The sequence below is a fragment of the Staurois parvus genome, unplaced genomic scaffold (assembly GCF_062004578.1).
Source record: "Staurois parvus isolate SC_StPar_1 unplaced genomic scaffold, SC_StPar_1.0 ptg000233l, whole genome shotgun sequence".
Taxonomy (NCBI): domain Eukaryota; kingdom Metazoa; phylum Chordata; class Amphibia; order Anura; family Ranidae; genus Staurois; species Staurois parvus.
The window spans coordinates 1,043,169-1,058,762 of NW_028318029.1; the positions used below are offsets into that span (position 1 = coordinate 1,043,169).

Below are 15,594 nucleotides of genomic sequence, written 5' to 3' on the forward strand. Positions count from 1 at the left end.
GAAAGAATGAAAAACATGGAATGAATGCAGCAAGTGAAATAACATTCCTTATAGTTCCCTAGTTTTCAATTCAATGAAATACTCACTAGAGGGTAGCACAGAGCCATTGTATGTAATGACTGCTCCCAATGATATCAATACATTGTTTTTGTGAACTGCTAGATGCTCACTGTTATACATGAAGAATTTTTTTTTTTACTTTGATGTATTGATTAACAGTCTAATAAACAGCATCGCAGACTCAGGATAAATAAACAGATAAACAAGAGTATTGCTTATTTAAAAAAAAAATAAATAAACATTACACAGACACACTAATATATGTTATATATATATATATATATATAATTTATATATGTATATACATTTTTAATATATTATTAATAATAATACTGCCTCTAATAGTGATGCAGATACAGAAGAATGCAAATAACATGTGTGGCAGGTATGAACATAGCATGATTCCTACTGACTTCCAATAACAAAATATTCTAGTTTTTAGGCAGGGAAATCAACTGATTTGAGAGGTTTTTTAAAACACCTATGAGAAACTATAGAAAAGTTTAGACTAGAATTGTCCTTAAGGGCTTGTACACATGATGGTGCAGAGACGTCAGTTTTTCTGCACACGTTCTGCAAGGGCACAACAAAATTTATTGTTCTCTATGTGTCCTGTTCACACCACAACACTAATATCACGTGCAGCCATTTTTTCTGCGCAGGCATCTGCAACGTGTAATGAACTCATTGCAGCACGCATGAAAATCGATGTCTCTGCAAGTGAAATCTGACCGTCAGTCTCCACCAGTTTTCATGCATGTATAGTGTGAACAAGCCCTTAAAAGAGTCCTCCGTGTATGGTGTAAACGAGCCCTTAAAGGAGTCCTTCACTCTTATGCACTAAGTGATGCTGTGAGTTGAGCCCATTATAATCATCAACAAGGGCGGACTGACCATTTGGAAACTTGGGCACTGCCCGAGGGCCCGGGGTCAGTAGGGGTCCCATGAGATGCCCCTGGTACCTTTTTCATAGGCTTTTTTGAGTTTGGGCAAGGACACAGGGGCCCCATGATCCCCTATTGCCTGGGGGCCCCATGAGTTGTCAGTCCGCCCCTGATCATCAATATAAAACAATAAAGAGAAGGGTCTATGTCAAGGGTGTACAACCCATGGCCCATGGAGCCCTCTGATGTGGCCAGTGAACTCATGCCATGGGATTGCAGGTCAGCACAGATAGCGATCAATGGGTTTCCAACCCTGCATCTCAGAGCATCAGAGCGCATGGAGCTGGTGCTAGCAGTGGAGGAAGCAGGCAGCTGCAGAGGGAGCAGGAACCGCATAAGCCAATGTTTCCTCTGTGGTGCTGGCTCCTGTCCCAGGCGGGGTAATACCAAGTGAACTTCACCTGGGACCTTACTAGCAGCCTAGTGATGCCAGCAGAAGCTGGAAGAGAAAATGGATAGTTTATTAACCATCACATCGTTTGCAATGGGCTTATTAGCACTTTTAAAAATGGATTATTAAGCTGTTTTCACACTGATCCACAGGTGCAGAGTGGTGTGGGTTAGCTGCACTGAGCCATAGACTTCTAATATATCCTGTGGATTTGGTGCATTCTCCGAAAGTACAACAAAACTCCCAAATGCGGGAGTTTTGGTGCACTTTCAGAAAATGCACCACACCTGCAAGATATAATAGAGGTCTATGGAAAAGTGCAGCTAGCCTGCAGAAAAGTTGCAGGGGCATTGCACCTGAGGTGTGGGTAAACTGCAGTACATTAGTGTGAAGGCAGCTTTATGGGGGGCTCAAGACAGCAAGGGCTTGCTTATGTTTGCAGGTTGTTGTTTTTTTTTTTTTTTTGGGGGGGGGGGGGTAAAACCCCATAGTTGAGGCATGTTTTTACCATCCACCCAACCACTGTTAAAGTGTCACTGGTTGCAATGGCAACCCCCTCCCCATGCACCAGGGGGTCCCTGTATCCTCCCTGTCACATTCTGTTTCACACTTGAGGGGCAGCATATAAAGAAACCAATTATTTACAATTTCCTCCTGTAACCACTGAAAGCCAGCTTCTCCTCCTCTCCCTCCCATCAGCTGTGGGAGGAAAATTATTGTTTAATATGCTATTCAAAATATTTAAAAAAAAAATCAAAATTTGGAACCATTTCATTTCATTGTGGTCACTTGAGTGGCCCTCACTCTTCAAAATGTTTCGTACCCCTGGTTTATGTAATGACATCTCAGTGGTTTATTGAAGATTAAAGTGTTACTAAACCCCGGACCCTGCATTCACTCTATCTGGTTTCTCACAGTACACAGAACATGGAAATGCAAATACTGTAGTAAATATAAACTGCTAAACACCTTTTCTCATCAGCAGTATATAGCAATCTTGTGACTTCTATCAGTGTCCAGCTGAGCACTGGTTAAAGGTTGTAGGAGGAGTTTTCATTCTCCCCTGATTGTCCTATGAGACTGCATAACCCCTGAGCCTCTGTCTGGACAGGGCTGATTGGCACTGTGCTGATCACATGCACGCTCCCAAAGAAAAAAGCAAATCTCTAGCAATACACACTTGACTGAGCATGTGTAGATTGACTCCTAGAGCTCAGCAGATGGATTGGGGACATCAGAAGAAGGGGAGTATCAGAGAAAACAGGATCAAGAAGCTTTTTTAGACAATGCAGAGGATTAACCCCTTAGGTTTCACAGTGAGTATAACAAGCATGCTTTACTGCATATACAGACTTATGTGGGTTTAGTAACATTTTATAGCATGCATCAGTAGTGGTCATAGAACACCTTGATGTGTTTCGCAATGTGCTTAATCAAAAGACCATATTGTTTCCCTCCATAGACCTTATAACCATAAGAAGAAACAGGTTTTTAATCTATTTTTCTAAAATATAATTAGCATGCAAACCACCAAAAAGTTTCCCAGAAAATTTCGAAGCTAGTCAACCCAAAAAAACAAAACTGAGTTTTTTGTTGCATACATTTGGAAACACATCCAAAGCCACACTACTGCATCCGAAAAGGGTAGTTACCTGGAGACAGTCCCATTTCTTCTTAACCACTTGACGACCATGTTGTAGCTGAATGACGATTACAGCGCAGTTGTGTAGTTCTGGGAGGGCGTCATATGACGTCCTCCAGAACCACGCCTCCAGCGTTTTTTTTTTTCAAAAATGTGTTTTTTTGTTTATTTAGCAAAAAATAAAAAACCCAGTGGTAAATAAATACTACTAAAAGAAAGCTCTATATGTCTCAAAAAATTATATAAATTTCATATGGGTACAGTGCTGCATGACCATACAATAGTCATTCAAAGTGCTACAGCACTGAAAGCAGAAAATTGGCCTGGGCAGGAAGGTGGTGAAAGTGCCCAGTAAGCAAGTAGTTAAAGTGGATCTAAACCCTCCTATCCTTTGCAGCCAAAGAAGCTGCCATATTGCCATGGTGCTTCACATGTGATCAGTTACGACACCCGCCATTTGAAGGCTTGACAGTTTAGCACAAGCCAATGTGACGGTTGTCATTCACTGCATGCCTTGAATGCAACTGTTTTGGGATACAATTAAATTGATCGGTTTAATTTCATTTTTAAAGCACTGCAACACACCTGCAAAGGCCAACTTGGTAGCTGAATTAGACCCCAAGTGTGTGTTTGTTCCAAAACCAATGTAGAATATATAATTAATTCACTTTGTGTAACTCCAGCCAATGTATCATATTAGTTTGCAGGTGATTCTGTTATCACTGATCTGATAGTGTTAACACTGAGTTTTTCTGATATACGTATTAAAGATCCTGAATGAGGCTTGTCAAACATAAGCTCACATTTGCAAGGTACAAATATGATAAAATAAGCATGTATGTTTAAAGGAAATATAATTAAATACAATACATACACAGCCTGACCTATTTGCATTTTCTACATTGTCATCCTGCATGCTCACAGTAAACATCAAATACTCTGTGCTGTATCTACAGCTAAATAGCTGATGGCATTGAGCTGTGATGCTCAGATAAATCATCTAATATTCATTTTCCAAACAAGAATTGACAAAAGAAGATATTTGTCATACATTCACATGCACACAGGTCAAAATTTACACCGCACAGGCCTTGGGCTCTCATATGTCCTGGTTTTTGAGCATTTGGTTTTTTTACCACTGTAATTCCAAGCTGTAAATGTAACATTTCCAAATTATTTTTAATACTTACCGGTACATTGGTATATGTACCATAAATGGTATATATCAATTGGATATATTGTGCATATCCTTGATTTGTCAACAGACCGTTACAACAACCACAGGAGACGGTTCCAGTACTGTAGTATGCATGCCACTCATACAACCACAACATGGAATAAATAGTGCACATTTGGGTGGGAATGTGACTTTCTTTTTAAACAATCTTCGTGCATTATCATCTTTTAGCAATACAAGCACAACCCTGGCGACTACCTATTACATAGCGCATTTGAAGTGTAACTAAAGCTAAAACTTTTTTTTTCATTTTGAATAAAGTTATGGAGTTACGGGTTAAAACCTCCATCAGCTTTTTTTTTTTTAACCATCTGTGTCCCATTGGGGGAATTCCATTCATTTCCTGTCCCATAGCCAAAACAGGAGGTAAGATAAAATCCCTCCAAAGCTGAAGAATCCCAGGGTGTCACCAGGGTTACCAGAACCAGTGTCTCCATTGGAATATTTAACTTTTATTCGTGTTCTGATGTCAACCCAAAATTTAGGATTTTCTTTTACTTTCACTTTCAATGAAAATGGTAAACAGGACACATAGAGAATGTGAATCTCCCTAATGGGGCCATAGACAGCAATAAATGTCTCTCCACTCTGTCCAAAACTAGGAAAAAAAATTGCCTTTAATTATACTTTAAAAACCCAATAAGTAGCACAGTGTGCATGTTAATCAAATATACAGGTTACAAGTTGACCACTTTTTTGCTTCAGATTTTCACTTTGTATTTAAGCCATCTACACAATGGAGCTGATTTTATAAAGGCGAATAGGCTGTTTGCTCTGTAAGGGAACGTTCCCCTTAGCTTAGAGAAAATTTAGCAAAAAAAAAAAACAATCACGTACAAGGACAAACTATTTTTGCTTGCACATGATTGGAACATGGAAGGCAGCAGAGCTTCATCTCATTCACTAAACTAAAAGACATTTCCCATGTAAAGTGAAAAATGTCTCACAATTTTAACAGCTTGTTTGTCTGTTTTTACATCAACCCCTATGATCCCATGTTTCATTAAAAATAGATATTAGGGTTTATTTACTAAAGCTGGAGAGTGCAAAATCAGGCTCACTTTTGTATAGAAAGCAATCAGCATTCACGTTTTATTGCCAAAAGATTAATCCCTTCCCAACCACCCTATGGCAGAACTACTGCTACAGGGTGGCAGGGCTACGCAAAATCAGGTATATATATGTGATGTTGCATTTCCAGGTAGGGGGCATGCCCGTGTGCCACCCTACCTACACCACCATTGGCGACTACAGCGGGCGATCACTGGGTCCCGGCTGGATATTCCCCGCCGGCACCTGGTGATCGCCAAGGAACACTGACAGGGGAGAGGTCTGTATGTAAACAATACAGATCTCTCCCCTGTCAGAACCAGGATTCTGCTTTGTATTGCTCTGCACAGCAGTGCAATACAAAGCAGCGTGCTTACACAGTAAAACACACACAGGCCACATAGTAAATACAACACAGGACATGGTCAACCCTTGCCCCAGATGTTAACCGCTTCCTGCCTAGTGTCATTAGTACAGTGTCAGTGCTTTTTATTAGCACTGATCACTGTATTAGTGTCATTGGGATGTCAGTGGCAGTTAGTTAGTTCCCCCCCAGTATCAGAATGCCTGCTACAGTCCCGCTATAAGTAGCTGATCGCCACCATAACTAGTATAAAAAAAAAATTCCAGTATATATAGATGCTATAATATTCACGTAAACCAATTAATTTACACGTATTGGGATTTTTTTTTAGCAAAGACATGTAGCAGAATACATTTGGCCTACATTTATGATGAAATTTGATTTTGTAACATATTTTTACTGGATATGTTTTATATCAAAAAGTCAAAAATATTGGAGTTTTTTTTCAAAATTTTATTTTTTTGGTTTGTAGCACAAAAAATAAAAACCGAATAGGTGATTAAATACCACCAAAAGAAAGCTCCATTTGTGGGAAAAAAGGACATAAATTTAATTTGGGTGCAGCATTGCATGACCACGCAATTGTCAGTTAAAGTAGCGCAGCGCGGTATCGCAAAAAATGGCCTGGTCAGGAAGGGGGGGTAAATCCTCTGGGAAGCAAGTGGTTAACTGAACAAGCTGAGCTTAGAGGCTGATTGGTATCATTGTGTTGGTCTAGGTAGAATGCTTCTACACAATTCTAAAACACAAACATTACAGAAATATTTTACATCAGTAACCTTCAACACCAATATGAAAACAAGCCTTTTATTACTACTCTGTAGTGCTGGGACATATTCAGGGACATTTATCAAGCAAATTCACATCAATTGTAGGCACAAACCTAACTGCCTGTAAGCAGATTCTATGCAACAGGTTTTAGGTGTATTTATAAGTCCTGTGTCTGTAACCCTATCCTGGGCAGCAACAGGTCTGAAATAAACTATTCAGTAGAAAACATCCTTCTGATCAAGATGTCACAAATAATGGAAGCAAACCCTGCAATAGAAAACGCTGCAAACTGCAACCAAATCAATCCATCAAAAAGTGTCAGACACTCAAAAGGGATCTTCAATATTTCCCGATCATACAGCTGTACCTCCAGTAATGTTGTGTACCCTATCCAGTGCAGAAAATGCAGCAAAGGATCTCATGTTGGCGAAACAGGACAGAAGTTGCAAACAAGGATGAATTTGCACAGACATACCATCAAGGAACATAAAGAAGATGACTTCTGCACACCTGTGGGACACCATTTCGCACAACCAGGCCACACAATGGGAGACCTCAATATTTTAGTTCTTAAAGGAAATTTCAAATCCATTCAGGAAAGAAAGACTTTTGAACTAAGAATGATAATTCTATTTGACACAAGAGATAACGGCCTTAATTTGGACATGGGATTCCTCAATCATTATCCAACAGTTTTATGACTATCAGCTCAAGCTTGACTCCCTCTGTGATGTGAGTGTAGTCTCCCTCCCCCCTCTGCTTTTGCTGTGTCTTATCTCTAGCCTCTTTTTTTTTCATCTCTTCTAACATTCTGCTAAAACTTTGTGATTTGTATAGTACTGCTTGGACCTTGAAGAAGGGGACATACACCGAAAGCTTGTCCTCAAAATTGTATGTTAGTGCAAATAAAAAAAGTATCACAGACAGTACTCAATTGTTTCTGTTGCAAATGCACTAATATGGCTACAATCACCTTTTGCTAAAAGCAGAAATACAATCAAGAAGTGGTCTGAGGAAGATTTTTTTCTTTTGCAGTGCTAATTTAGCAGAAGAGAAATTTATGAAAGAAGCCGCCTAATTATAATAAATCTGTCTCAGGTGACCCCTGTCACTGGGTCATAAAGTGAAGGGAGATCCAAAATTTTACAAACTGCAATGGGAACACCCAGGGCTGGTGCAAGCATTTGTGTCTACACAGTTGAAGGTGCATTTTGCCACCTCCCAAAGCCCCTCTGAAACTATTGCTGGCCCTGATCTTAGTAATGACCTCGCCCTTACTAAGGAGGCTGTGTTTGCACAATTAACAAAACAACATCTGTGCATGTTCTGCCTGGTGAGAGAGAGGGCACAAGCAGAGTTAGGGAACCAAAGACAGGAATTTTAAACTGAATCCCCAGTAGGTGGCTGAGAATTCAAATATTACTGCCCCCCCCATTCTGGCACCTTAAGGCAGCTGCCTAAGTTGCCTTATGCTGGCACTGGCCCTGGGGACACCTGTCACAGAGACATCTATCCAAGGAGGGCTTTCTCCTCACTTTGGAAAGGTATTCTCTCACTTTTTATACTGTCTCTTAGACCAGAAGTGAAGGGAAATTGAGGTACCAATATCAAATTTCCTTTCCTGCTCTGTCCAAAACAAAAATGTTTGGCTCCAGATATGCGTTATATTGTATCACTATGTATCAGGCCACTCCAGACACATAGATGCTCTTACATATGTCACATCCATGGATTGCCCAGAATAGTACTGTAGGTATAATGGTGTATTCAGGATTATTTGTACAGACATATCTATGTGTATACAGTTGTTGACTTTATTTACACTGAATTGGTGTGTATCATTTTCTTTGTTCTATTACTTTGTCTTCAGAATCTATTTGCAGACACATGCAAAACTCAATGCAGACATTGTGCTGCCCTAGTCCAGAAAAGTGGAAAAATAATACAGAACCCATAGTGTTATCTTATTTGTATATTAAGTATTGAGAAGGATGTAAATAATCTGGATCCTGGGCAGTCGCCTTCTACAACCCATGTGGAGGATCTCCACGGTCTCCTCGGTTTGTAGTGTAATTTAACAATAATGAAAATTTAAGCACCACACCACTGCTAAAAGGTCCAGATGCAACCTTAGGGCCAGTTTACAACAGAATGCAGTGCTGGGAACCTGGGTTCTGTCCGCATTTCCCACATCGCATTCAAAATGCACTGGGTTTATTCCTAACGACACCCCCAAACGCAGTATGTTTTCCTGCATGGGATTGCATGGTACTGCGGCACATTTTTCCTTTCAATAGATTTTTATTGGAAATTTTTTGTTTTTAGAAGATACAATTGCAACCACAGTCATGTATACAGGTGGAAGTATGGAATCAATGACTGACAAGTCAAATGCGGTCATGCATAAAACAGTAAAACTGTTGGTATGTCAGAAGGTACATTGATCATGTCATAACAATGAAACAATGTGGATAACAGAAGAAAAACTATATGCCTATAACACAAGATCAGGGGTTGGTGAGGGAGATATGTGTGTATAAAATTCACTGAGCAAAGGATCAAACAAAGGAGTATATAAGAACAAACCGTAAATTGTTCCTGCGGGAGAAGAAGAGGAAAAGAAAACAAGAAAAGGGAAAGAAGATCTGGTTGTAGTACATTTTTCAAAGTAGTGCATACACTACTTTTGGCTTGATTCATTGCAATTTCAGCCTATTCAAATGAACGGGCTGAAAAAAATACTGCATTGAACTGCACAAGACTGCAGACCACATTCCTGTGCGATTCAGGTGTACACTGGCTATTATTCCAATAAAAGTTAGGGGGACAATCCAGAGTATTGAATTAATTTGGAGGTACAAAAACACCCCCTTCTTCTGAGTTATAAAAACAATAAAGACATCTCCATACCAATACAAAATCAGTACAATATCCCCTCATCTGGGTCATAGTTAAAATCAAACACATAATAGCCAGTAGTATTGGATGTATAAACAGTAATGTTAGGTAACATTGAATAGCTAATAGATATACAAGAACCACAGAAAAATGTGAGAATCTGAATAATAGTATGGTACATTGTATGTTTTATGTATTTTATTATTCAGATTCTCACATTAAGCAGAGGTTCTTGTATATTGCTTATCCAGTCAATATTACTTGATCTTAATCTTTATGCATCCAATACTATTAGTTATTGGGTATTTGTTTTTATTTATGATAGTTATATGGAAATGTCTTCATGCTTTTTCTAGCTCTAATGAAAGGGGCATTTTTGATCTGCAATGCAATGGAAACTTTTTGGATTGTCCCCCTGACTTTTTTCTTAAATGAAGTCACATATGAACCTTTTATCAGTGGTGTGGCACTTACATTTCCATTTTTGTTACATTCCACTATGCTGCCCTAGGCACATGTGAAAGATGATGCCTTTTTTCCTAAAAGCATCTTTTTTTTCTCACATTTGCCCATGCATGTATGCGTGAACCACACATTTTAAACAGAGGAAATGTAGATGGCCTCTCTCTCTCTCTCTCTCTAAATATATATATATAGTGACCATCTAAATTTCCTCAGTTTAAAATGTCAAATAAACATCAGTTTAAGGTTAAAGGCCCACTTTAACTGAATGGTATCCCGTGGGGGGTTATTTTGAGATTACAGTAGAAAACCACTGTCAGGGCTGGAGCACACCACAATTTCTGAGTTCTAGATTCATTTCTGCATGCATTTTTTTGATGCATTCTGATGTATTTTTTTTCTCTTTTTATACTGATCACAATTGAGGATATTTGTGTTCCAGTGCATTTCTAATGCATTTTGCCGCGATCCAGATGCATTTCATACAGAAAAAATTGCAACAGGTTCCACTTTTGTTGACTGCACTAGAACACACTGCATTGGTGTGAACTAGGGACACTGGAATCCATGTTAAACACTGTCCATGTATTTTTTAATGCAGAATAAAAATACACTGAACTGCATCTGGTGTGTACCAACCCTCAAGCGATTTACAATATATATTTTTTAAATAAAACAATACAACATAAACCAATATATAACACTAACATGATAATAACAACTAATAATAAACAACTCTCACAAAAACAAGCAACACCTTTTGCACTTGTATTTGTTCTTTTTTTTTCTTTCTTTTTTACTGCAGGGACTTAAGAATAAACAAGAAAGCCTCTGACAGATCCAGGCTAAACTTGTCTACATTTATTTTAAACAGTTTACTAACAGCATGATCAAAGCTGACAATGTTCCTGTAAACCTGGACTTTCACAAATCATTACATCAGTTTGCTTAGCACAAATGTGCAATTTGCTGGGGGGTGACACCTTATTTTGATTATATAACAACAATGCCCTTTAGAGGAAGAGCTGCCTGTTTCATCAACAAAATATTACATGCAGACATGCAGGGATCAAGGGCAATGCTTCCAACATCCTATATGATTTGTGGCGAAACAACTCAATCAAACTGAAAATAACAGTTGATGAATGGTAGGCGATGTTACCCTGACATATAAAACACATCCCAAGTGTTTATATCATGCAGAAATTTTCACTGAACAAGTCAGTATGGATGATTTGGCCATGTACGTGTCGCAGACAATAAAAGCCATCTGTTTAATCTACAGGATTCAGATAATAAGCCATTTTTTATAAATATATGAAAAGAAATAAGAGCAATTTCTTAATTTACTATTTAAGTGAGTGACATTGTCAGGAAATGAGCAGTCCAAGATTGGATTTTAAAGTTCACCCTTCTGAACATGTTACATGTTGCAATCGTATTTAGGGTGTATCATGTAACATGTTCAGCATCCTCCCCTTCTCATCCTTCCCTCTGACAGTGGGTGGAGGACAGGGGCGGACTGACAACTCATGGGGCCCCCGGGCAATAGGGGTTCATGGGGTCCCTGTGTCCTTGCCCAAACTCAAAAAAGCCTATGAAAAAGGTACCAGGGGGCATCTCATGGGGCCCCCTACTGACCCCGGGCCCTCGGGCAGTGCCCGAGTTTCCAAATGGTCAGTCTGCCCCTGGTGGGGGATCTTCTCACGGCACCCGCTGTCACAATGCGGTGTTCCACCCAGACAGCCGCATCATTCATTCACAGTTTCCTGTGAGTGAATAGACTATAAGTACTTTAAGCCATTGCTGCTGGCCGCTTGTAGTTCTCAATAAACTACGAGAGCACTGGTGAGCATCTTCATAGTTCATTGATTCTTCTTGCTCTCAAGTACCTGCCCGCAGGAGTCTCACTATCCTGAGAGTCTGCAAGAGCCTGTCATTGAAACCATAGTCTGCAGTGTCTACAGCACAGAAAAAAAAATGCATGCACTTTTTTTTATCTGCCAAAAAATGTGCATTTATTATTTTTTTTTTCCCCAAAAGGTGAACTTGCCATTTAACTCTGCTAGGAAGCACCCTCTTCTTCTCCTCAGCAACAGTAAACTGAGATGTGAGTCTTAATACAAAAAATGATCAGTGTTTTATGCTATATATTTACAGTATTATCAGTAGTATTTCTTCACTCACATTTATTTCATTTTGATTACCGGACTAGAGGACATATTAAGGAAATAACATTTAAGTCTTTTTTTTTATTCTTTGCATTCCTTTTTCCATAGTTACCAAGGATGATGAGGAATGATGGTTAAATTTAAAGGAAAAAAGTGAAGGGGGGAGGGGTATGGAGCAAAGACACAAGACTTATGATCTACTACTGAAAACATTGGCGTTTTACTAAAGGGAAAAATCCTATTTATTCATAACAGTAAACCAAATACTTGTGTGACAAATGGCTGAGTGAGCCAAGTACATATTTTTGTATTTTATAAATAAATGAAAGTTAATAAAATATAGTAACTTGTATAAAGGAATTATCTGAAAGTTAATAATATATAGTAACTGGTATAAGTAAAATTATCCCATTATGGTCACATAACAAAAACAAATATGTCATTCATTCTGGCTTTAATACAACATTGATACTACTGTTTGTACTCTGCATTGCTGAATTATTTAAATAAAATATATTAATTCAAATATTTCTTATTACTAGCTTTATGAAATATATGATAAATTGTTTTTGCATAATGATGGATTTGCTTAAGTAAAAAGGTTGTCTGCCACATACCCGAGGAAATGTGGTGAAGCGGTCCAGCTCTTCCACAAAGCAGAACATCTGCAGACTGATTGCTGACATGACAATTAAAAGGCTAGCAGTAAAAACCACCAGACTTCCAAGCTTTTTACCAGGACCAAATATTTTATATACAAAGTCTTCCAGGGCAGGTGATATCTTGATCAGTCGAACTACTCTCAGAACCTGCAAGAAGATACAATAATTTGTTATGTTTTATACTTGCTAAAATGTTGAAAGCAAATATTTCTAACATGTCTGTTACCTAAGGCTAAAGGATTTTTATAAGTTGTCAAATATAGTAAAAAATCCTCAAGATTATTAAAATTGTCTACCCTGCTGGTCTTTTTTTTCAGAACAAAACCATGCCTTGGAAACCTTCCACTTTTAATAGGTTTCAGGGAACCGAGATGAGCTGCACTGTAAAATAACTTGAGCAGCTTTAAATGTGCAAAAAGCCTTAAATCTTAACTCTTAGGCACAGAGAACAGCTTATCTGTGGTGGTTGTACAGTACAATCCCTGCCAATCCCGGATGAGTCTTTAGTTGAGTTTTTTACCATTATAATAATTACAATAGAAAGCCCCTGTAATAACATATTACAAAATCATTTATAGTAATCCATGGCAACAAGCTGATGGAAGCCAAGTTATCATTGGCTGTCAAAAGTCATTGCATATTACCATACATTGAAAATGTCACTAAGATCCCTAGAAAAAGTGTTCTATCAATGTTACTGCATTGCTTGGATTGGTTGTGCTGTGCGATATTATAGGTGAGTGCTATGGGTGAATCCTTGTATTTGAATGACAGCAGCAGGAGCCAATGGCTCCCGCTTCTTCCAAGTATCCTGTGAGACCAGGAAGAGGGAGCAGCGAGACTGTAGATGAGATAGCACTGATGAAGGAGTCAGGTGTTTTGGCAGGGGGGCGCAACAAGTAGTGGTATGTTTTTTTTTACCTTAGCGCAGGGTATGCATGAAGGTTAAAAAAAATTTGGACTTTAGAACCACTTTAAACATTTAACCTGGAATGTCAGGGAACTTAAATAAAAAAATAGGATATGATTGGTTTTTGATTATATAGAAAAGGATTAAAGTGGTTGTAAAGCCTTTTATTTATTATTTCCCCATAGCAAGCCACTTGTTGTGGGGACAGACGTGCGGGCTGTCTCCAGAGTCAGGCTGTGTGTGTCCATAGACACACACAAGCCAGCTCTTCCCCACCCCCCGCCAATGGTTCCAGCTACTGTCAGAGAAGCTTGTGAGGGAAAGAAGAGGGGAAAGTAGAACTGGCATGATACAGGACTCGGTAAGTGTTTAAGGGGGGCTAGGGGGCACTGCTATTGTAAGGTTTTTTACCTTGATGCATTCTCATTCCTTTTACAGCTATTTTAAACCCCATATAATACTTCTTGGTGAGGAGACTAACTTAGTTGGATTAAAGGTGATGACATCTAAAATATTCTTAAGAGCATGTGCCTTTCATACAACGTTTTCCTGGTTTGCCAGAGGTGTCCCAATCCTAATTTGTAAAACATTGCATGAAATGTATGGGAGGTGGGGACATGCCCTTGTGGCTGCCATGTTATTTTGATATTTCAGTATAAGTGTCAAGACTCATGTCAGGACCTTCTGGTGGCATTGCTGTTCCTGGATCCAAAGGGTGCAGTTCTGGTGGCCACCAGCGGGTATAGCAGCCAACTTAGCCCATTAATAAGGATGCACATGATGTTGGTTGCTTGAAGGTATTTAACTACCACCTTGATTGAATTTCAGTGCTTTAGTGTTCTTCTTGTGAGCCATGTCCCTGCCTGATCCTGTGTCTTGCCCTGTGCTTTGTTCCTGTGCCTGATTCTGTGCCTTGTTACTGTGACCTGCTCCCAGTACCCTGCTTCCTGCATCCACTACTCTGTATTCTGCTCTGCTCTCGTTTCCTGTCTCAGTTCTGACCCTGCCTTGCTCATGTGTACTTTCTCCATTTTGTACATAGCTAGGTTGTGATACTGGGTTGCTGCACTATCATGTTTATTTTGTCACTTTTTTATTGTTAATGGCTTACTGGTGTTGGAAGAGTGATATTTATGATATGTTTGTTTAACATTATTCAGCCTGGTTCCTGATTCCTTGAGGTGTATCCCATTGATCTGGTCATCCTTGCTGGATACCTGCATTTGGTATCCCTTGCAATACGGGACAAAACTTTACTTTTGGTAATATACATTTATTTTAGCAGGTAACTTTAGTATAGCTTTGGAGTCCCACCCGGACAAATTTAGGTGTGCACATGTTTATCCCTCAACCATACATGATTGGTCCCAAGAATATAATGTAGTATATTTAGGGCATTGAAACTAAGGGTTTTTGTGCCAATTTGACTCTCATAATACATTGTCCAGACTGTATATGATTTTTAGAGTTGTTTCTCAGGCTCCGTCATGTAGCTTACTTGTCAAAAACAATATCAGATCACTCCCTGCTAGAACTTAAATACAATAGGGTTCAATTGTTTGACACAGCACAGTTGGTCCAATTGTAAATGTAACAGGGATAATTTGGTATGGTCCCATCAAATGTACAGATATTGAAAACCACAACACTAGGTAACTTTTACTAGGCCTTCTGTCTATTGTTTACAATAAACCAAAGTAAAGTGTAAACAAGTCATCATTTTACCAAATAGGTGTGTTTGCACAGAGTCATGAGGTTATTTGGAAGGAAAAAGGTGAGAGGGGAGGTGTGGTTGTAAGGATGAAGAAAGAACGGGAAAGAGGGGAACTTGAATATGTTTTCTCTGATACCAAATTCAACTTTTAGCATGGCCTTATCTTACGTAAATTCCACTGCATACTGAATTATAAAAGCACCAACTGAATTAACCTGCATTGTAGTAACAAGTAAACAACATTTTACTAATGACCAAACAGAACAATCCAGCATTTCTTTAAGTTTATTTATGAAATAGACCTTGAAAGCCATATAG

General features: G+C 38.9%; 1 protein-coding gene across 2 annotated transcripts in view; it reads right to left on the bottom strand.

The window, feature by feature from the left end:
• The window catches only part of NALCN (sodium leak channel, non-selective), a 694,063-nt gene that overhangs the window by 293,451 nt on the left and 385,018 nt on the right, over positions 1–15,594 (bottom strand). For both annotated transcript variants that reach the window (XM_089679951.1, XM_089679950.1), the window contains one exon: positions 12,608–12,799. In XM_089679951.1, coding sequence (XP_089536077.1) covers positions 12,608–12,799 — 192 coding nt within the window. The remainder of the gene's footprint in view (positions 1–12,607; positions 12,800–15,594) is intronic.